This window comes from Squalius cephalus, assembly GCF_949319135.1.
Source record: "Squalius cephalus genome assembly, chromosome: 15".
Classification (NCBI taxonomy): Eukaryota; Metazoa; Chordata; class Actinopteri; order Cypriniformes; family Leuciscidae; genus Squalius; species Squalius cephalus.
Window position 1 is genome coordinate 18,025,580 of NC_137136.1, and position 21,974 is coordinate 18,047,553.

Genomic DNA, 21,974 nt, shown 5'->3' on the forward strand with positions numbered 1-21,974 from the left:
TATTCACGACTCTTGCGTTGCTCCCATAGACTGTAAAAAAAATGGCTCCCCACCATTTTGAAAAGGTCAAAGGTTATCTCATCTCGGCAACTCGTGCATCAAAATATTCTACGAGCTGCCCAGAGTGGAAAATACCACATGAGGGGGTGTTCATGTGCATTTTCTACGTCGGCTTTTGGTATTTACCATAATTACCATAGCACGTGAAGGCACCATAAGTAGGCCTATTTGTTTTATTTAATGTCCTACGTAATTTAATTACAGCTTGTTTCCTTGTCAATAATAAATGACCAGTTAATGACCATAAACGCCCGGGAAAGTCCATGAATGAGTTCATATCCCTGTTTAGAGACATTTTAATTCTTTTTCAACTGTGAATCGCCGTCTCTGAACGTAGAAAACAGGTCAAGGGCGCGCGCTTAGAGAACCAGGTGCGGGCGCTCTCGTGGACGACAAACCACATGATACAAGCAGCCACCAGATCGCGGAAGTGCGACTTTTTTTGGTCCGTGGAAAAAGGGGGGTAAGACTGGGTGAGGAAAGGAAGGCAGAGCCGAAAAGAAAAGTTTCATGACATTATTCGTGTAAATGAGCCTGGCGAGACCCGTTCTTATCCCTTTATCTGGACTGACTTTGTTCCTCAAATGTGATATTTTCAGGAGTTGATCTGAAAAGTGCTTCGGAGCGCAGGACCGGAATCGAGCGGCCGAAAGGAAGCGAGCGGGTAAGTTCAGGCAAAAGTTGACCACAATCGTGACTGTTTTATGCGGGACAGGAATCCATACTGCTCCGTACTGGAACGAGCTCGAATGCTTGTGTTTCGTGAAAGCAAGAACTTAGTTTCAACTTGTTACAGCGTCTTAGGTTTTGAGTTAAGCTTGACGCTTTACTTTAGTTTTAACTGTCTTTCTATTTATCGCCCGTTCTATATCCCTCATTGAGGATAATTTTGTCTCTTTATTACCCAGCGTGCTTACTGTATGACCACATGAGAACTATTCAAGAATCGATTCGTTGCAATTTCTTTCAAGGCAGAGTAACGTTAAGTTGTATCCTTACTTGAAACAAAATGCGATCATGTAGGCTCCTTAATTTAGGCTTTCATGCATATTATGTTTTAGAAATCCACCGATATTATGTTTTATTGTGGCTTAGATTACTCTGGTATTTAGTATACAATATTAATAATAATAGGCTATATTTATTTTTATTTTAACACCTAATCTTTATGCACATTTTTGGACTGTCTAATTAAGTAAAATGCTACGCATATCTTAAAAATAAATGCAAGTTAGGTAAAGGTTAATTTTACTTTAGCTAAAACATGTATTAACCAGCAAATGGCATCATTAGACACGAAATAAAAAGAAAAAAAGTTAATAACTAAAATATTAATCAAACCGATTGCCTGTCTACCTCTGTTATATTGTAGGCCTATTGTTACAGTGACAGACACTAATATAAATAATCTCTTGTTGTGAAAAGCAGTTGTCCTCAACATTAGGGCCGTTTGTCATGGACAGATCTGACCAGCTGCGAATCCTACACCAGCATGAGCTCTTATCTGCTGCATGAGCAGCTGTCGCAGACATTTGGACCAACTGAATAATGATTCAGTCCAACACAACGGACGATCCTATGTATTCCTATCAGTTTCAGATGTTAGACTGAGCACTGTATACGAGATCTAGATTGTGCAGTCATTTATGAAACAATGCCTGTGATGTCAGTCTCAGGAAACTGAGTCAGTGGTTTTGTCACTGATGGAATAGTATTCTAGATGAGTCTTTCTTGAAGGCCTCCTCTATTTCATCTTACATCAGTATCGACAGGCCAGCTGGCCTCATTCTGTCATATTTTGCTTCATGTCCATGTGCATAACTTAGGAGGAGCTCTTTGAGCCTTTATTTTGCTTTTATATTACGGACTGTTTTGGGGTTTAGTGAGAGAAGCTGTGGGACAGTTAAAGTTCTGATTATTTATTAACTTGTAGTAATCGGAAGGTTAATTTCTTGAAAATCAGAACCAGTTGATTTTGTTTTCCCCTAGAGCGTGATATTTGTAGCAGGATGAATGACGGTGGTGTCGTGACAGACCCATACAGGATTTATGATGAACTAACAGGCTTTTTTTGTAACTCTCTCTTTTTCTCTATAGTCTTCTAAGTAGATATGTTATCAGGTTGCCTACAGATGACACTCACTGGTGAAGGAAGCACTAGATAACTCACAATTTCACCTGATTAGAATTCAGGATGAATATTATTACTGCTAAATTGACTCTTTGAGACGGCCTGATATCAACACACACCTGCTCAATCTCAGATGAAAAACCCTGTGCTCAGAAAAGAGTCATTTTTGTTTCTGGGGAGTATAATGTGTCTCTGAGCCGATCTATCAAAACACGGTAAACTCTTATGTTGTCCCTTTTGAGGCCTCCTCCAGACTACTTCTTCTTTGTAAATTTGTGAACTGTGGAAAGTCTTCTAAAAGATGGAGCCAAACACATTAGAAATTTGCTTCTGAAATAAATAATTACGTACTGAATGATGTTTGACCAGTGAATTGCATTGATGAAGTGAGAGCAGGGCAGCAGGCCAGATTAAATGGGACATTTTATGTAAGAATGTATTAATGAACAATTCATTCTGTTTGTATTTCATAACTAAGGCCCAATACGTGTTTGGTTTTTGTGATGTTATTGATGTTTTCCACTGTCTGGCTTCCTCTAATTTATATCAAGTTTAGAAATACGCCACTTTGAGCCACTGTCCCAAACTTCCCATCTATTCTCCGAGGAGCACGCGACAGGATATCATGTTCCTGTGCTATCACAATGTCCCACTGAGTAGTTTATGTTTTCGATGGCCCAGATGACGCATGCATGTGTTTGCTAGACAACAGAGAATTATAGATTGTCTGGTCAAGTTGACTGCTTAAACATGTGCAGTTGTTCCCAGATCTAGTCCTTTACCCTGGGCATGATGTCAAATGGGTTTTTCCATGGGTTTCAGATTCATCTGTGGCATATCTGAAGGAGTATTCACCATTTTTAGAGACTGCTGAAGGCTTCATAAGTGATCCTGAAGGTTTCTTTTTGAAAATACTTTTGTGCACAATGTGCAGATGGTTGGTGAGAACTTTGGCCAGACCTAGAAGAACTACAGCGGCAGTGATGTGTAGGTGGTCAACACTTGAGTCAACAGGATGTTGGTTTGGTTTACAACAAAGCGAGTAGTTCAGCTGCACATAGAGGAACATGGTCAGGTACTGAAGCCACATGGACGATAGACATCGATAATTCTCTACATGTGGTGTGTAGTTGAAATGTCAAGCAGCATGCATTGTCTTTTGTTTCTTATCTTTCTCACCACTTGATTGGTTGTCGTAAAAGTGGGGAGGGGGCATTTCCTGTTCAATTCTTACCATGTTCTCTATTGCCTTGAACACACACACACACACACACACACACACACACACACACACACATTAGCTATGTTTCCATCAAAGTTGTAAACTTAATTTATAATTATTTTTACATTGTGGCCGATAACCAATAAATAGTAGATATTACAATGATACTGTATACCATTTTGTCTAAACAAATAAATAAATAAAAATTCTGAAATCAATTTAAATTCTGAAATAAAAGTAAATTTAGGCTATAATGTTCAATATACTGTATTGATGTATTGTTATTAATTTTGATATCTGCTAAAGATTACATTTAGGCCTACCAGTGTTCTTAAATTATTATTAGTGCTTTTTTAAAAAATTAACTTTAATTGAGCATTAGATGAGGGCAAAGGTAATCTAAATATAAAAATGGAAATGAGCATATACAATTAAAATCCAATATCAGTATCGGCTTATCTTTAAATTGGTTGTTAATAATTTGGAACTGATATTGTGCATTCCTAGTCTCATAATTTTCTGATGCACATCTAGGAATTTATTCAGTAAATGTTTTTTATTGTAGTTTATGGACAGAATTCATCCACCTCAAAGCATATACGTTTTTTTTATTTTATTTTTTATACATTTTGAAATTTCACTAACTGGTTTTAAATTTCTTGTTGTTTTCATCTAGAATTTTTTATTCGATATTCTATTTTTTGGAAAATATTCAAAATATTACATTTGTGACCCAAATATGTGATCCACTCATCTACTGACACAATACAGATACAACCACATTCTTTGTTTATAAGCGAGAGTTATCTGGCTCTTTATGATCCACAAGCAGGTAGTAAAATAGACCAAAGGTTCTTTCCAGTCTGTCTGTCTCTCTTCATGTCTGGCACATTAGTCAGCCTGTCTCTTCACTGACCACCTTGTCTCCTTACGGTCACACCCTGTCTCTCTCTTATTTGACATGTTTTGTCGTGGGGGTAGTGACAATATTGTCAGGTTTTTGAAATTTCACTCCAGAAAGTGAAGATCAACTGAATCTCATCTTACATGGTAGGTAGGCCTCTAAATTCCTTGTCAGTTTACATAAATTCCCATAAGCGATCATTGTTTAAAGTAATGATGAATAATCATTAATCAACCTCTTAACCACTACTAGTCATCATGTTACTTAACCAACAGAAAATAGGTGTCGTTTTAAGGCTTAGAAGCTTGGCTTTACAGAAAATATAGGGAATACGACCATCACTTAACAAGTGCTTTTAAATTTGCTGTCATTAGAAGTGCTCTATTTTCATAGCTTGAAAAAATAACTGCTTTACATGAAAATGTGATCTATAAAATCATTGTGCATAACAGATAGACTTTCAACTAAACATTAGTTGACCATAGTAGATTGCATATCTTTATTTAGAGCAGGTGGTCTCGAATGAACCCAAACACAACATAAGCCAATGCGTAGTGTATTCCAACATCATTTGAAAGTTCAACTAATGGAAACTGGATCTTGGGTATGTTGGTTGGCTGTAGTGGGTAGAGACACTGTTTTACAGCTGGAGCGCGCTTGGATTGGTTTGATTGCTCAGATTGACAGGTCTTGATTTACCTTGAGCCTTAGAATAGGAGTGCACATCTGAAACAGCGCTGGAAGATCATCGCAAATCAACCAGGATCGTATTACATGTTGTTTAGTCTATGTATTTTACTGTGGCGTTTACTAGGGCTGCACGATTTTGAGAAAAAACCTAATTGCGGTTTTTCTGACAAATATTGCGATTGCGGTGCGATTTTCGATATTTTTGGTTTTATTTATTTTAAAGCTTGAGTAAGCAAACTGTACTTTTTATGTAATTTATGTAATAAATATAACCTTATTGTAAAGTGTTACTGATTAGTTATACACCGATTCAGACGTCTCCTGAGTTCAGTGTTGGAAAGATCAGTTGTTTTAACCATTCATTAAAATGAATCGGTTCAAAGGAGTCATTAGTTCACGAATTGGACGTGTCATGCGCGTTGTGTGATTATCCCAGCAGTTAGGACATGGACATCCAAGATTTCTGTCAACACAGAAAACATTTCATCACTGGATATTTTTTCCGTTTAATTAAAGAGTTTTTTTTTTTTTTTTTTTGTCAGTTAAATGTCCGGAACGCTTTTCAGTTCAATTTATTTAGCACAATTCACACCCAGCGATAATTCAGAAAAAGAAAAAAAAATCTCAGAATGATCCACATGAAACTTTGGTCTTCCGACCTTTTACCACCGTGTCGATTTATTTTGATTAATATGTGCGAGGGAGAGAGAGCAAGACAGCGCTTAGTTTGGAGACGGTGAAGTCTTGTTTACATTTTCGCCTGGCTCCGAAGAGAGAGAGAGAATGCGCGCGCGCGCGACCGGCTCTCTCTCTCTCTCTCTGCTCGTTCTTTCAGTTAAACATGCGCCCTGTCACTCACAAGCGCAGCAGTTCATCTACATTACTCACCGATCAAATAAGACTTTGGCGGGACAAAAATTCACTTTGGCGGGCGCTAAAACAAGTTCAATGCAGAAAATTCATGCGTGAATTTAACTTAGTAGGCTACATGACCATGCACTCGCACAAATGCGACCACATAAAATTTTAACTCGCACATTCTCAAAAAATGGTCGCAGTCTGGAACCCTGGTGTCGGTGGTGATTTTTAAGATGCTGGTATAGATTGGTATTTGGTAGTGTTTCTTCTGGATCTGGCCACGGCACGTCGACATATTTTAGCACTCTTTAGCTCCACGTCGTTCTTCGCGAATCCAAAATAAGTCCAAACAGCTTAAGTACAAGTGCTCCCCCGCTTCCTCTCCCGTTACCGAAGAAGTGCCTTCGGCCATTTCTGCGCAGTTACAAGCTTTTTCGAGGTACAGGTTGTGTGTTAGCTGCTTTGCTGCTGCCAGAAAGCCGGTGCACTGCATACAACCTTGTAACTTTCCATTGCCATTTCTAATTGGCCAGCAAGCCAGGAACGCGAGATTCGACCATTTTGATTGGCTAATAGGTTTGTCACTCAAATGTCAGAGGCGGGGGAAAAAACCTCAGACTCCTGAGGTTAGGTTATTGCGGGAGTTAAAACCTCAATATCGATGCGATAAAGGTTAATCGTGCAGCCCTAGCGTTTACACAAGCAAGTAGTTCTTATGTTCAGTAAAATCACTTGTTTGTAGGATTTTTTGGACCCTTGGTTAATTATATCTTGAAATGAATGGCTAGCCTACCTAATCCATTGCATGGCTTGAAGACATTAGGTGTGTTCGGCTTGAAGTGGCACTGTGCAGACCGATCGGTATATGACATCAAAGTACTGTGAGAGCAGTTAGAGAGCAGATGGCTTAACAGGTAACTACGGCGCACATGTTTCATTTTTCCATGTGTGTCTGCTGCATGTTTTGCTCTTGAGCCACACGCACCTCAAAACTACGCACTCTAACGATGACCTTTCGATTAAATTATTATCGACAATTAATTGATCGACGATTAAGCATCAGCATCCCTAATTCAAGAATGTTTTACCCAAAAATGACAAATTTGTTATCATTTACACACCCCAATGTCATTCCAGCCCTTTATTGTGGTTAGTTAGTCACACTTTCAAAGCTCTGAAAAGTTCATACAATATCTTCTGAAGCCCTATAATTGCATTGTGAGAGGAACAGACTCCTATTCAAGATGTTATTCATTCACTGATAATCTTCCAGTCTGACGCAGTGCTCAAACATTTTATGAAATGAAGAAAATAATACCAGCTCAGAAGGATATAAGGGTGAATAAATGACGACGATGTTCATTTTCACCTGAACTTCCCTTTAAAATTCTCTCTAAAAGTTTGGGTGTGTGAGGAGTGTTACAATGACCCCTGACTACTTCCAGTGGTGGGACTTTCTCTGATATCACCTATATCCTGCTCAGACCTGATGAGCTGTTTGTGGTTCTTATGGTTTTTAACACAACACCACCCCCCACCCCCACCACCCCAGGATGCGATGGCCTTTTGTCCAAATGGTTTCGCTCTGAGTAAACCCACACGTGGCATACCCACTGCGAGAGACACACAAGCTGTTTCTCAAATCCTGCACTTGTGTCGCTGATGCTTAGGCATTTGGTAATGTGAGCTTGCAAATGTTTTTTCCTAATTGAGATTTTGACAAAGATCCAGGGATGATTGAGTTTTTTGTGAGATTTTTGAAATCATGTATTTTGTTGCTTGTTTTAGCATGTGGTTGGTCTAAGATCAATCCCACTTTTGATCTGTTATAGTGCCACAATATTTGTGCTTGTAGGTTTAAAGTAGCATATTATTAAAACATACTTTGGTACGTATTCTTTTTAACTGTGTACACAATGTTGTATTGGTCACTCAGGGTTTACATACATTTTACTGAAAGGTGAAGAGTTGCAGAAAGAAAGCCTGAGACTTTTGCGCATGCACAAATAAAAACTTTCATATGTGCATGGGAAAACTACAAATATTCAAAAGTTTGGTTTCAGTAAGATTTTTATTTTTTTTGAAAGAAATTACAATTTTTTTCAGGAAGGACAAAATATTTCTGTTTAAAATAAATGCTGTTCTTTTGAGCTTTGTATTAATCAAATAATCCAAAAAAAATCAGATTTACATAAAAATATTAAGCAGCACAACTGTTTTCAACATGAATAATAACTAAGAAATGTTTGTTGAGCAGTAAATCATCATATTAGAATGATTTTTGAAGGATCATGTGACACTGAAGACTGGAGTAGTAATGCTGAAAATATTTCACAATATTACTGTTTTTTTTCTGTATTTTTGATCAAATAAATGCAGCCTTGTTAAGCTTAAGAGACTTATTGCTGACCCAAACTTTTGAATGGTATATTGGGTAGTGTACATTGTAGAGGTCAGCTGATGAATTGAGGCAGTTAATAAATAAACGGGCTGATAACCAGCTGTTAGTTTTTAGAATCAATAAAGAAAAGTTTGCGTGCTTACATGTTGCCATTTCTGATACATCTAGTTTTCCTGTTCGCATACAAATTTTCTTGTGATTTATATAAAAAAAAAATTTCTGCAAATGTCACTTATGGGCTCCATAGTATATTATGGAAACTGTTTGTCCTTGTGTTTGATCACAGCGGTTTCTTTAACGAAAAGTGAAAAGGAAAGGGTGTATTGTGTGACCTAGCAGTTCTTTAAGATTGGCTAAACAGAACAGTGAGTTTTTTTTTAGATCTATTTTCTGCTGAAAGCGAGTGGAAGTTGGTGTTCGAGGAAGCGTCAGCACTGTGTATTTAAGCAAGACAGACTGCAGTAGTACTTGGAAAAGAGAGAAGAAGGGAGAGAGTCCTAAAATAGATAGCTCACACTTCTGTAGTCTAGAAGCCTGAGTGAATGCTAATCTAATGTCCACTCAGAAAAGCCATTGACAGATTCCCACAATTCATGCCATAATGGCTTTAATCTTGTAGACTTATTTATGCCGTCACATAGCTGTGCATTGATAGATGTACAGTATTTATCTTGGTAATCGTGTCAGTGTGTGACAGCGAGAACCATGGGACTATTGTGTGTTTTCTGGGATTGCTAATAGTTCTGGTATGTTGTTAAAGTAGTATTTCATGTCATTCTTGCTGTCTTCGCAGTAAACAGGACACCTGTGTGTGTGAGTGTGAGAAAGATGGGCTTTTCATATAGTATGCATGCCTGAGAGAATCAAAGATATCATAAGACCAATATGAAACCACATGTAAAAGTTCACTGGAGCTTTTTATGTTGGTTTCCTGTTTCACTTGAAAACTGTTTTTTTTTTTAGTTGAATTTTTCTCCTGTCATGATTTGCATTAGATTCCCAGTCTTCCCATGATCCCGCAGAGGTCACACTTGGGTCAGAGGACTCTGGTTTGGTCTGTATGTATATATGGCTGTGAGTCAGACAGAAAGTGGCATTACTTGCATCTCTAGGTCTTTACCTAATCTTTAATGACTAAGACATGTGGTTTCAGGGACATGTATGGGCTGCTAAGTCTGAAACATTGAGCTTCAGTGTATTTCAGCTCAGTCCTCCAGTCAACCCTGTTATTATGGACTGCGAAGAAAAAACTCAGGCTATGTTGGGCCTCTGTCCACTCCCAGAAAGAGAAATGCAAACACGAACACCTTCCCCTAAAATCAACAGTCCACCTCAGGCTGATGCAGAACTGTGTACCTGTGGGACTGGTAAGAGAAGTTGCTTGTCACTGCAGGGTTATTATAGTTTTAAATTTAGAATTTCGCTTTTATTTTTAGGTTTAGTTTGTCCTTTTCAAATAGCTAAGTTTTGGTTAGTTAGTAATATGTTTTATATTAGATTTCTTTGTGTTTTTCAGTTTATTTTGATTGATGCAATTTAAGTGTATCATTAAATGTGGCTCAGTGGATTTGGCTCTATAGCGATTTGAGACGATAAACTACAAGTTTCTTGCGGAGGAACATTGTTTTGGTGATTATTTGACTATTGGACTTCGGTTCAGATCTTCTTCGCAAATAAATATGATGGTTTACAGTGTGATGGTGTACTGTACATGTGCTTACAGGACATGATTTTTTTTTTAGTGCAAATATCATCAAACTTGCAAAACTCACCCCCTTTCAAAAGAAAAGAAAAAGCATAAAAAATACTGCACAAATATCTGTAACTGGCTTCCACTGTTTTTGACTCCCTGTGACTACAATTAAAAAAAATTAAAAAGTGAACAAAAAGCATACAAAAACAATTGACATCAAACTGACATTTGCTGTGAAATCCAACCCAACAGCTCATATAATAAATCATTATTATTAGTTTACCGTAATGAATTACCATTGTCAGTAATATACCTTTTTAGTTCATTTTGTACTGCAGCTTTAATGAAAGCAAGTCATGAAATTTGAAACCTAAACTATATTGCATTTCAAACAACAAAACTATTTTTATTCAACTTAGATTTTAAGTCAAGAAAATGCATTTTAGTTTGGTTTCAGTTTTTCCAATTAATAGTTGTTTTCAGTTAACTTCACTCGGTCACTCGCAGTTTTTGTTTTCATTGTATTTTTGTTAATGATAATTGGTTACTGGAAACTTGTCCCATCACACCTGTTTAGGATCAGTGTAAACTTTATGTAAAAAAATAAAACCATGATCAGTCGCTTTACATATTAGTCATGTGCGTTCACACCGCCGCCGGCAAGAGTGGCAAAATTCGCTCTCGCCGCCCTGCCAACGACGCCGTAGAAAGATTCGTGGACGCTCTGATGCTCTGACATAGATCGAATGCTTGATCTTTTTTTAAACTTTATTTAAATGGGCCGCAAAGCAAACAAGCATGCTGATCGTTATTTGTGTAGACTGACCAAGTAGGGTAGAAGTTAACCTCATGGAATCTTTTAAATGTGAAAGTAAGAAATTGATCGATGGAAAGAACTTAACAATTATAGTGATCATCTATAACGATCGTATGTACTAAACCTATGCGCGTGAACTCGACAATTGATTACTGTGGACTTCAACCGCAAACAGGATGTAAATACAGGTATGTGCGCTGGCTGAAATAACATCATTTTTATTCATATCTTGCACATCTACTGCAGTCAGATTCACCGCGTGTTGACTCTGAAGGAATCACTCACATGGCTGGGCACTTGTAATGACACATCAAGGATGTTAAGAGGCTAAAAGCAGGTTTAAAACTTGCCCCATTGAAGTCAACAGGGTGCAAATTTTAAAAAGAGGATAACACTGTGTAGGCAACACCGATTTTTGTCGTTGTTCTCTGTACTGACAGCACTCCAAATTTACAAAAACCGGAGTTCTCCTTTAAGAAATAAACCAATTAAAAACCATTTGTGTGGTGTGGCTTTAGTGGTCATGGTTAAGTGCTAATCTAATTTGCATTCCCACTGAAAAACAAGCGTTCTAGCATGAAAATGTTGCCTATAAACAGTGTTGCGCGCCGCCTTATGAAATTCACATGATCAACCTCTCCTCTATTTTGCTTGGGAACTAATGTGGTCGGAACCAAAGTTTACTTGACTGTGTTCTCTGGACTCCTCTCAAGTGGAGGACTTCTATATTCCAATTGGTTGTCGCCGGTTGCCGCCGAACCGCTTCATAGCTCATTACCATAAAGTTGACCTGACTTCAACTCTTCTCGTCACTCTCGCTTCCCAAGACGTGCCACGCCGCCCTCGCCGGACCTCGCAGCCGGCTCACATTGAAAATGAATGACTTCCGGCCACTTTGACGCTTTCGGTGGTGTTGTGTGGTTCTTTCCTGGAATAAGTTGCAAAATGAACCAAACTAGCCTCTAACCAGAAGTCTCTATGATACTAATCCTGCTCTAATTACAGTATGTGCATAAAATAATAATAAAAAAACTAAGTACCAATCCAATATTTTTTTTTCAATCTTCTGTACACTAATTAAAAACTTTAAATTATTGTAGTCAAATGAGTCTGCTGCCTTTCATTCTCTGCCCACATCTCACATCTGTTAGAGTGTCAATGTGGGTTTGAAGTGCACCCCACCCACAATGCTTTTTTTCAGTTTTGTGCTCTCTGCAGAGCAGTATCATTGATAAGCAAAGAGTGCGTTGTTACCAAAGTAACACAAAGTGTTCCAGAGGAGTTGCTATTGACTACTTACCGCAGGAACAGTTCTATTCTGGGTGGCTGCTTTAAGAATGTTACCTGCTCTGACCAACTCCCAGCAGGCTGGAACATGTGCGCACTGTCACCGATTCAATCTGCTGTGTATTGGAGACACAAGCATACATGCCCATTACCCGTCCTGCCTGGTCATTCCTTTCATTCCATGGTTTGTCTGAGCACGACCGCAGACATTCTTTAATGTGCTTTTCTCTTTTTTTGGGCAGTATATTTTAATCTTGAATGCACATGCATGCGTGCACAATCAAACAAAATCAGTTGTAGCCTGATACACTTGGGAATTGGCTCAAATGAATTCGGTTTACTGCCATGTGATGTTTTTCTCCCAGGTGCTACAAAGAAGAGCGACTAATTTAGAAAGTTGTTTGTAATAATCCTCGATTGAATCATGCATTTACGCTTACCTGACACAACTGAATGTTTTAAAGCCAATATTTATTTTGTTTGATTTTGCCCCTCAGGCTAATCAAAGGCTTGCTGTGATTGGTGGCTTTGCTGATGTGTCATGTGATTTCGTGTGAACATGCTAATACGTTTACATGCACTTCCTAGGAAAAGTGGCACACAAAAGAGTGTTTTCCGATGGAGTATGTGGTAAGCGTTCCCAAACACACCTGCACGTACATATCCTGAGGCATGGAGGCTGGTCATACATTACCAAAAAACCTGACACATTTCGTCCACTTCTGAGTTTGTGTTGAAGCCAGTGAGTTAACTTATAAACCTTGCCATACACTATTACTTAGTCGGAGACCCAACCGACAGAAAGTTTTGTCATTGAACATTTAGGTGAAATTACATTTTGTTGGGTGTGCCTTGATATACTAGTTGTTAATTAGTTACAAGCCTTGTGCTGAATAATGCTGCACTTTTGCTGTGTACCTACCATGTAGTCAATTGTAGTTAAAATAGGCGTTGGACATTTTAATCTAGGAGTCTGTTCTTTGCAGTTATGGCAACAAAAGTTAGTTTAAAAGTTTTAGCACAGTGAGCCAGGTCAGAAGAGAACATCTAGTGCCGTCTATGAATATCTTTTACTGCATTCCGCACATGCACGCACAATGTGCTTTATACACAACATTATGTTTCTGCAGGGAGTTGAAAATGTAGGTCATTAGATTTACCATAATGCCTGGCTCTACATTTCTCTATGTTAGCTCACTTCCTGTCCTTCCGTTCTGTGGGTATCTAGGAGGTAAAGCGCCTTCATGTTGTCATTAATGAGAATCATCAGCCTCTATGCCAAGGGATACACTCCCAAAATGCACCAGGTGATGGGATGGGTGTCTGGATCTTCACTTTCCCACACGTGTACTCGCCTATTCCTTTCTTTCTTATTCTTTCTGATGCATGAATTTGATTTTTCATATCTGAATGTGTTAGAGATCTTGGGTTCATGGCACTAGAATTGTAAATTAAAGTGGGAGTTTGTTCTTCAAGCTTGGATTTATTGTATTTCTTACCTGCTCTGGGTTCCTCTTGGGTTTCTCTTGGGAGAGATATTTAGTTATTTTTTTTAGAAGCTTGCATTATGATTAAAAAATCTTGATATTGAAATTTGTTTTTTAGTATGGTTCTTGTTTATCTCTCACATTTAAAATTTGCAGCTCTCACAGGGCTCAACAATACGATTTTTTTTGCTTACCTCACCCCAAGTTTATAAATTGTTTCCAAAAATGTTTTTCCTGACACAAAAAAGGTTTATATATATATATACAGTACTGTGCAAAAGTCTTAGGCATGTTAATATCCCCACCCCAAAAATGTCCCCAAAAATGGTTTTAAGTCAGTTATTTATATCTTTTGCTGTAGTGTGTCAGTAGGAACTATCAGTTTACATTTCCAAACATTCTTTTTGCCATTAATTGTAATAATCCAGTGAGATTTGTGTATGCACAAGGAGTCTGACAACAGCCGGTATGATCTGATCTCACCATCATCGAGTCCGTCTGTGATTACATGAAGAAACAGAAAAAACTGAGACAGACTAAATCCAGAAGAACTGCGGGAACGTCTCCAAGATGCTTGAAGAAACCTTCCTGCAAAGCTACCTGAAAAACTATGCGCGAATGTACCTCGACAAAAGCTGTTTTAAACGCAAAGGGTCTTTACACCAAATATTGATTTGGATTTGTTAATAGAAGTTAAATCATAAATAAATTCAATTCATGATTTTATTTTTGAAAGCATTCTCACTTTACAGCATTTTAACACAAGTGCCAGTACTTTTCACAGTACTGTAGCTTTGCAGGAAGGTTTCTTCAAGCATCTTGGAGACGTTCCCGCAGTTCTTCTGGATTTAGTTTGTCTCAGTTTTTTCTATTTCTTCATGTAATCACAGACGGACTCGATGATGGTGAGATCAGATCATACCGGCTGCTGTCAGACTCCTTGTGCATACACAAATCTCGCTGGATTATTACAATTAATGGCAAAAATAATGTTTGGAAATGTAAACTGATATTTCCTACTGACACACTACAGCAAAAGATATAAATAACTGACTTAAACCATTTTTGGAGTGGGGATATTAACATGCCTAAGACTTTTGCACAGTACTGTATATATAAAAACCTTTTTTGTGTCAGGAAAAAAATATTTGGAAACAATGTTTTACATAGAGATTTAAAATTTTTAGCTTTTTGGATATAGTTCAAAACATGAATTGTTTGTAATGTTTCAACTCCTGTTATCACATTTTCACTTAGAAAATTCTGGCCAATATTGACAAGCTGCATTATCATGTTATGACTCATAATTGATAAATGACTGATATTAAAATTATGTTGTATTTTCTCTAAATAAACTAAAAAAAACCACTAAATATTAAAGTCAGTATTTTTTTTTTTTTCATTTAGGCCTCACAACATTTAAATGTACAGTATTTATTTAGAAATCTGCTAAAGATTTCTTTTTGCATTTGTTAGTAAATTAGAGTTTTTAAATACTCATTTATTAAATGATGGCAAAAGTAAACTAAATTACCTTTAAAGGGTTAGTTCACCAAAAAATGAAATATACTCACCCTCATCCCGTTCCAAACCTAAAATTTTTTCGTTCATCTTCGGAACACAAATAGATAAGATATTTGTAATGAAATATGAGATATTTCTGTTCCTCAAATGACAGCTACACAACGACAACTTCAAAACGCTTCAAAAAGTTCATAAAGAGTCAAGAGATTGTGAAATTAATTAAATTAAATTAAAAATGAATTTTCTGAAGAGACACGATCACTTTGTATGATGAACAGATTTAATTTATGCTTTTATTCACATATAAACATTTATCAACTCGCACATCTGTTAAAGTAAACGAAAGCATGTTTGCTTAACGTGCAAGAACCAACGAGGTTCATTCTTGTGTTACGCAGCACGTTTGAGCTTCCAGAAGAACCAATGAGGTTTGTTCTCGCGCGTCAAGCAAGTTCATTTGAGCTTCTGTTTATGTCCGCTGTTTTTCAATGTTTATTTGTGAATGAAAGCCTAAATTAAATTTGTTTATCATATAAAGCATTTGATACTCTTAGAAAATTGGGACTAAACGGTTTGATTCATATGGATCTTTTTATGAACATTTTTACTTATCAAAGTGGTAATTGCATGGACTGTCAACGGAGGGACAGAAAGCTCTCAGATTTCATTTAAAATATCTTAATTTGTGTTTCGAAGATGAACGAAAGTCTTACGGGCTTGGAACGACATGAGGGTGAATAATTGATGACTTGAGTTTTCTTTTTTCATTTTTGGGTGAACTTACTCTTCTAAAAAAAAAAGACAAAAAAGAGAAGAAATCCAATATCGACCGATACCTATAAAGAAATAATTTGTAATATTGGCTCATAAGATATAGTATCGACATATTGTTCATCTCTAAATTGTAACAATTATTGGTGAAAGTTAGACAATTCCTCATCTATGTTAGGCATGATCTAAATAACTTTACCTTGGTGACCTATTTACATCAGCACAAGAACAGTTTCCAAAGCTTACATCATGCACATCAGCAATAAACGTAATAGGTATTGGCTGGAGATTGCAAGTGAAAGTTCTGTTAGTTGACTTAAAACACTTCCTTATTATTGAGCCCTGCCATGTTTGTCTGTCTGTTGTCTTAAAATTTAAAAGCATGTAAATGAATCTTTTGTCCTTTTGATGTGATCATGTTTGATTACCCTGTTGTCTGCATTAATTATTTTCTTGTGATTTGTCTAGCTGTGTCTCTTTCCTATATTTGTGTTTTGCATACTCTCTCTTTCTCTTTCTCTCTCTCCCTCCCCCTCTGCCTGTCTGCTCTGAGTGTGTGTGTGTGTGCTTGCCAGACATGCCCATGCCCTGGAGCCAAGGACCATGATGCAACCGTGTTTAAGCTCGAATATTCCCTCCCTCCAGACGTTTCTGACGGACATTTCAGCACAGAGAACTGACAGGGAAGAAGCAGCAGAAAAAAATGAATCGATGCACCTTTGCAGCATTTGCAGTCCCCTGTGTCCTTAGAAAGCAAGAATGCGAACACAGTGCACTCTGGGATTTGTAGTTCAGCTGACTCTTCCCCAGAACGCTGAATTCAGGTCACTCGACTGAATGAATAACAAATCAACCCTCGAGTTATTTGCACACATCGATTAGACACTTATTGCATGGTTGATCTGAACGTGTAAATGAGTACACTAAGATAACATTGAGGATGTACCATATGACCTGCGTTTTGTTTTTGCATTGGTTTATTGATGTGGTTGAGGTTGGTTCCCACAAACATGGTCATCCTCATGTCATTTCAAATCAATTTTGGAAAATGTTTCAGTTTTTGTTTTTCACACAATGAAAGCCAATGGGGCCCAATGTTGTTTTGTTTTGGACCCCATTGACTTTCAGTGTATGGACAAAAACAGTTCTTCAGAATATCTTCTTTTGTGTTCCACCGAAGAAAGATAGTCATACACGTTTGGAAAGACATGAGGATGAGTAAATAATGAGGGATACATTTTTGGGTGATAAATCCTGTTAAAGTGTCAGGAAGATGGGGAAAAGTGGTAATTTTGTGGAAGATTATGGAATATCAAGAAGTAGCCTACAACTCGCCTGCTCTTAAGTTACCATGGTAGGAGCGTTGAGGGCAGACTTTTTGCCTCCATCCATGAATTCTCTCTCTCTCTCAGCCCCCGTCATAATTGTGTGCATTAGAGAGAGAGGTGCTCGGCTGCTTGTGCATGCATGCGCACTCTCATAAATGCATAGATGACTGATGCTGCCAAGGAGAGAGAGCGAGAGAGGAGGGGAGGGATGGGGCAGGAGTGCAAAGGGAATCAGCGCTAGCATCAGTGAGAGAGAGAGAGAGAGTGAGAGCGATAGACCAGACAGGGAGGAGAGGAGAATAGAGGACAGTCGGCTGCATCGCTCCTCACACACAGACGGAGGTGGAGAGAGGAGAGGATGAGAGACTGTGGGGGAAGGAGAGGACAAAAGAAGACCGCTGTGCCATTCATCACGACGTTCCACAGAAGTGAGGCTGGACGAGACTCACTCTAAACGAGGGAACTGGCGTGACTTTGTGATTTTGAAGAGAACCCAAGAAACGGATAAGAGAAAAGAGCGTGTTTTTGTCTTTCAGGGAGGGGACTGAGCCAGAAAGCGAGTGAGGGAGAAAGAAAGAGGAGAAGGAGGTGGATTGTGTGACACTGTTTAAATATTAACGTGATTATGATTTGAACATGGAGGTCGTTTCGGTTTTACCTAAAATGTGGCACTCTCACTCTCTTTTTTTAATCCAAGGACTTGGGGGATAAAATATTACTTTTTCATTCTACAACAACTAAACCTTGAGGACAAAAAAGCGCTTTAAATCTCCTTAAAATCTTTCACTTTGACTTTTTTGGATGGCAGCTCACAAACTCTTATATTTCTAATGTACATAGTGCTGTCTGTTATTGAACCAATGTTTTTGGTGTTACTTAAGAGTTATGCAGACAAAAATCAGGTTTTTTTTATGCAAAACATTTAGATGTCTTTATTTGTAGTGTATAAAAAAGGTGCTTTTGAATATATAGATAGATATTTCATAGATTTCAGGAGGACTTTTTAGTGTTTGCTAGTTCTGCTGTCTTTAGCCCGGAAGCATGCACGAGTCTTAAGTGTGTGTGCACTCTTGAGTAATATTTGATTTCCTCATTGGACTGGTGCCTCAACTGTGCTCTGTGCATGTTCGGATGTGTGTCTGGTTCATTCTACTTTCTGGTGTCAACACCAATCACCAGTGAGGTGTTGGTGGCGGCAGCAGCTGAACTTTCCCGTCCTGTGCCAGCCCTGGCTGCAGAACATCGATTCTCGCTGGCTCTGAGCTCTCGTGATTGGACACGGAGAGAGTCGACAGGTTTTGTGTTGGCGAAACTTGTTGGCTTTTGTTTGGTTTATTTTATGACTCTGTCTCGCACACTTTTTCCTCAGTCTGGTACCATAGCAACAGTTTCATTGGCATGTTAAGTTCTCACGCTTTGTCTTGTGTAACTTCAGTGCAAGTGTGTTGCAGTGTCCCAAGTTACGCTTTAAATCTGACTTTAAGTTCAATCTTGTCAGTGTTAGGAAAGAGTCGAACCTTCGGACCTTATGAGGGTTCAAGGTGCTTTCTCTGAAACTTTTTGCTCATTCAGTCGATCTCTAAATCAGATTTGCCATATCTAACATTGGCTTTTTTCACTGACCATCAATATCATTGAATTATGATGTTATAATTTGAAAATGTTAATTGAAAATGGTGTAGTTTAACTCAGGTTTTGCCTTCTGTGCTGGAGCTCAACTGCACTAATTCAACATCCGATTTACCTTTATGATTATACGAGCAAAACGGCTAATCTCAATGTCTTAAAGACAAAGAAGCTAGTCTGTTAGCTTCTGTACATCTGTGATTGACAATAGTCTCTCTATGTGGCTGGTTTACTTCAGATTAACAGGAACCTCTCAACCTTTAGATACAGTTCAGCCAGTGTTGATTTGGCGACTCGTTCACTCATGTTTACTGGATTCTGAAACAACTCGTCATATCAAAACAGGGATTTTGCCATATTCCTAACCGACAGGTGCTACACCCAAGCTAGGTTACCATTGTGTGTTAAACTGTTACTGATATTATTTAAATGTTTTTATATATATATAGTCAGCTTGATTTCTACTTCTCTGTACAGGTTCTCCTAAACACTGTGCTACTTCTGTGCCATGTTGTGTTGACGTCAATAAAGTTCATGACACGACGAGCAACTCTTAAATACAGCTTGGACACTTCTCTGTAAGTGCACAAAAAAAAGAGCAACGCTGTTTGGAGACAGTGAGCTCTGCAGTGCTAAAGTACTGATTCTGTGCCATGTCTTTGTGATGCAGTTTACGAACTTGCAGCACAGGCCCATAACTTATTGTGCTTTGTCAATCGGGTACGAGCGGTTCTCTTTACAGGTGCTCTGTGAGAAATTTCACTGCAAGAATGGCCCAATATCACCACTAACGTGATGCTTTGTAGATGAAGTGCAGTGCAGTGGACATAAATCCACCAGGTCCCCCTGGTCTTGTTGTACTCCAGCTGAGATAATAGGGACCGCCTTGTTGTCTTTGACTGCCAGTCACATCTGTTGGAACAACTTGAAAAGTGTTGCATTTGTTCATGCACATCCGAGGCAAGACACGCTTTCCCTTTGCAGCCCTGAGGCTTCTTTGTGGTCACACACTGGTGCTAAAAAGACAAAAAATCAAAAACACCTGAACGGACAAAGTAAGCCACGACAATAGAAGTTCACATTGTTTTGTGAAAGCTTACGTAAAATGTTTGCAGTGAAAACCATTGTAAAAAGAGCAAGACTGGATTTGACCAAAGTCGGCTGGACTTTGCTACAAACTGGTGTTCTTAGCAACAGTAAAAACTGTTAATGGTCTACAAATGCTAATCATTTGTGAGATTTAGAGTTACCCTGGTGTGTTAGCTCAGAACTGTAGGAGGTTACAAGACTGTTACCTCTCTATCAGAGGTTTTTAAAGTGCTTTACACTGGGGAAGTGCGTAGGTTAAATTCGGTGTTTGACTTTGCTAAGTGACATTTAGAGGGTAGGTTTTCACTCAGGAAACAGATCTATAAAGAGCTGCTCCATCCAACACTGTTTGCCTGATTTTGAGGTGTCATTTAGGCTAATGAGCGACTGATTGATTTTCCAGTTAGCATCTAATGAGCATATCTCTGGAGGCGGTACTTCAGATTTGGCCAATCAGGTCTCATTATCATCACCCTGACAGTGCTGGAACGTGCTTGTTTTAGGTACACCATAGTTCCCTTGCAGCTGGATTGCCACACTTTAACTTCTTCACAGATCACACCAAACAATCAGTGGTTCTCTAAATGGTGCTCGAACCCATGTTGTCTTCTATATAGCCATATTTATCTTTGACTTAACTGTTTCAGGGCTTTCCAAGTCTAGTTTGTCCTTTTCTAAATCATATTTCTACAAATTGTTGTTTATCAGGGTTAATTATCTGTGTATAATATACAATTTGTTTGTGGATTCAGTAAATTATTGCGAGATTACAAAGAGGCTCAGGTGTTTTTTTTAAGGCAAAAAGGAGTAGCAGGACAGCCTGGAGAACGGGAAAGAAGACGAGGGAGGGGGCGTGGAGGAGAGAGAGATTATCTGGAAGAAGAGAGCGAGTGTGTTGGAGAGGGAGAGAGAGCTGGAGAGGCAGAAGCTGGAGGAGGAGAGGAGGAACGCTGTGGAATACACGGTGTGGAGGTTGAGGGAGGGATTCCAGGAGAGGAAGGATAGAGAGGAGGATAGACTCAAAGAGACGAGCGCAGAGGGCGCAAAAGCAGAGCCTGAGGTGATCTGGAAAAAACGAGAGGAAGAGGAGGAGAAAGATAAGGATAGAGCTCGGCTTGGCGACAGAGGTCCCAAAATCATCTGGAGGAGGAGGGAAAGGGAGTGACGGGAAAAGATGGGTATGTGTCAGCGCTAAGCGCTCTTAGATGTGACAGGAAGTGAGGTGGCAGTTTTAGACTTGCGGTATAAGTAAACCTTCATGTAATCTAGGTGCTGTATAGCACACATCAGAGGTCTTCAAACTTTTTAGGCCCTCTATAATTGTATGGAATTAAGTGTTTAATTTAAGCCTGGCCTATAATAACGTGTATAGTTTCATATTAATATACCTTGATTATTGAAACCCATAAAAATTATCATTATTAAGGTACAGAGTAAATCAACTTGTATAGTACTTTATAGATTTACTTAATACATTTTAATGTTGAAAGAAAAATTAAACATTTAACTGCACTTTAGCTTAATATTGTATGCATATTTGAATTTTTTTCACTAAAATAGGATTGTTTCAAATCACGCTGTAGTTAGCGGACATCTTAGGGGTCACGGACCTGCTGTAGAAGATCCCTGGTGTAGCCTACATCTTTTTAACACCTGGACTAAATTAAGTCTTTAAACCAAACAAAGAGGATTATGTTGATCGAAGCAGTTTGAATCATCATTAAATGATCCACATTCGCTGGATCAGTACTTTAGCATTTTCCATCCATCTCTTCCCGCTCTCTTCCTCTCACTCTATCGATCGGTCTGTCTGACGGAAGCCTCCTCTCTCAAAGTCTCAGCTGCAGCTAATAGGCTTTTTATGGGACTCTGTCAGACAAGAGTGTGTAAAGTGGAGCCCAGCACATGCAAAGACAATGAACACACACATAAACACAATTGCATGCATATAAAACACAACATCTTTTGAGATGGATTGTGTCTACGACACTTTTATAAATGTACCAATAACTTCATGACAATCATACTAGATTTAGTGATTCATAGTGTCCTAAGAAGCTCTATGCAGACTTGAGATCTGATGCAA

At 38.5% G+C, this 21,974-nt stretch overlaps 1 protein-coding gene across 2 annotated transcripts in view; it reads left to right on the forward strand.

Annotated features, from left to right (window-relative positions):
* Positions 1-461: 461 nt before the first annotated feature.
* The window catches only part of shc1 (SHC (Src homology 2 domain containing) transforming protein 1), a 38,648-nt gene continuing 17,135 nt past the window's right edge, over positions 462-21,974 (forward strand). The window contains exons 1-2 of one of the 2 annotated variants that reach the window (XM_079895431.1): positions 490-724; positions 12,652-12,693. In XM_079895431.1, the coding sequence (XP_079751557.1) occupies positions 12,682-12,693 (12 nt within the window). In that variant the 5' untranslated portion in view covers positions 490-724; positions 12,652-12,681. Of the gene's footprint in view, positions 725-12,651; positions 12,694-21,974 lie in introns of both variants that reach the window. The other variant, XM_079895432.1, reaches the window with a different exon arrangement.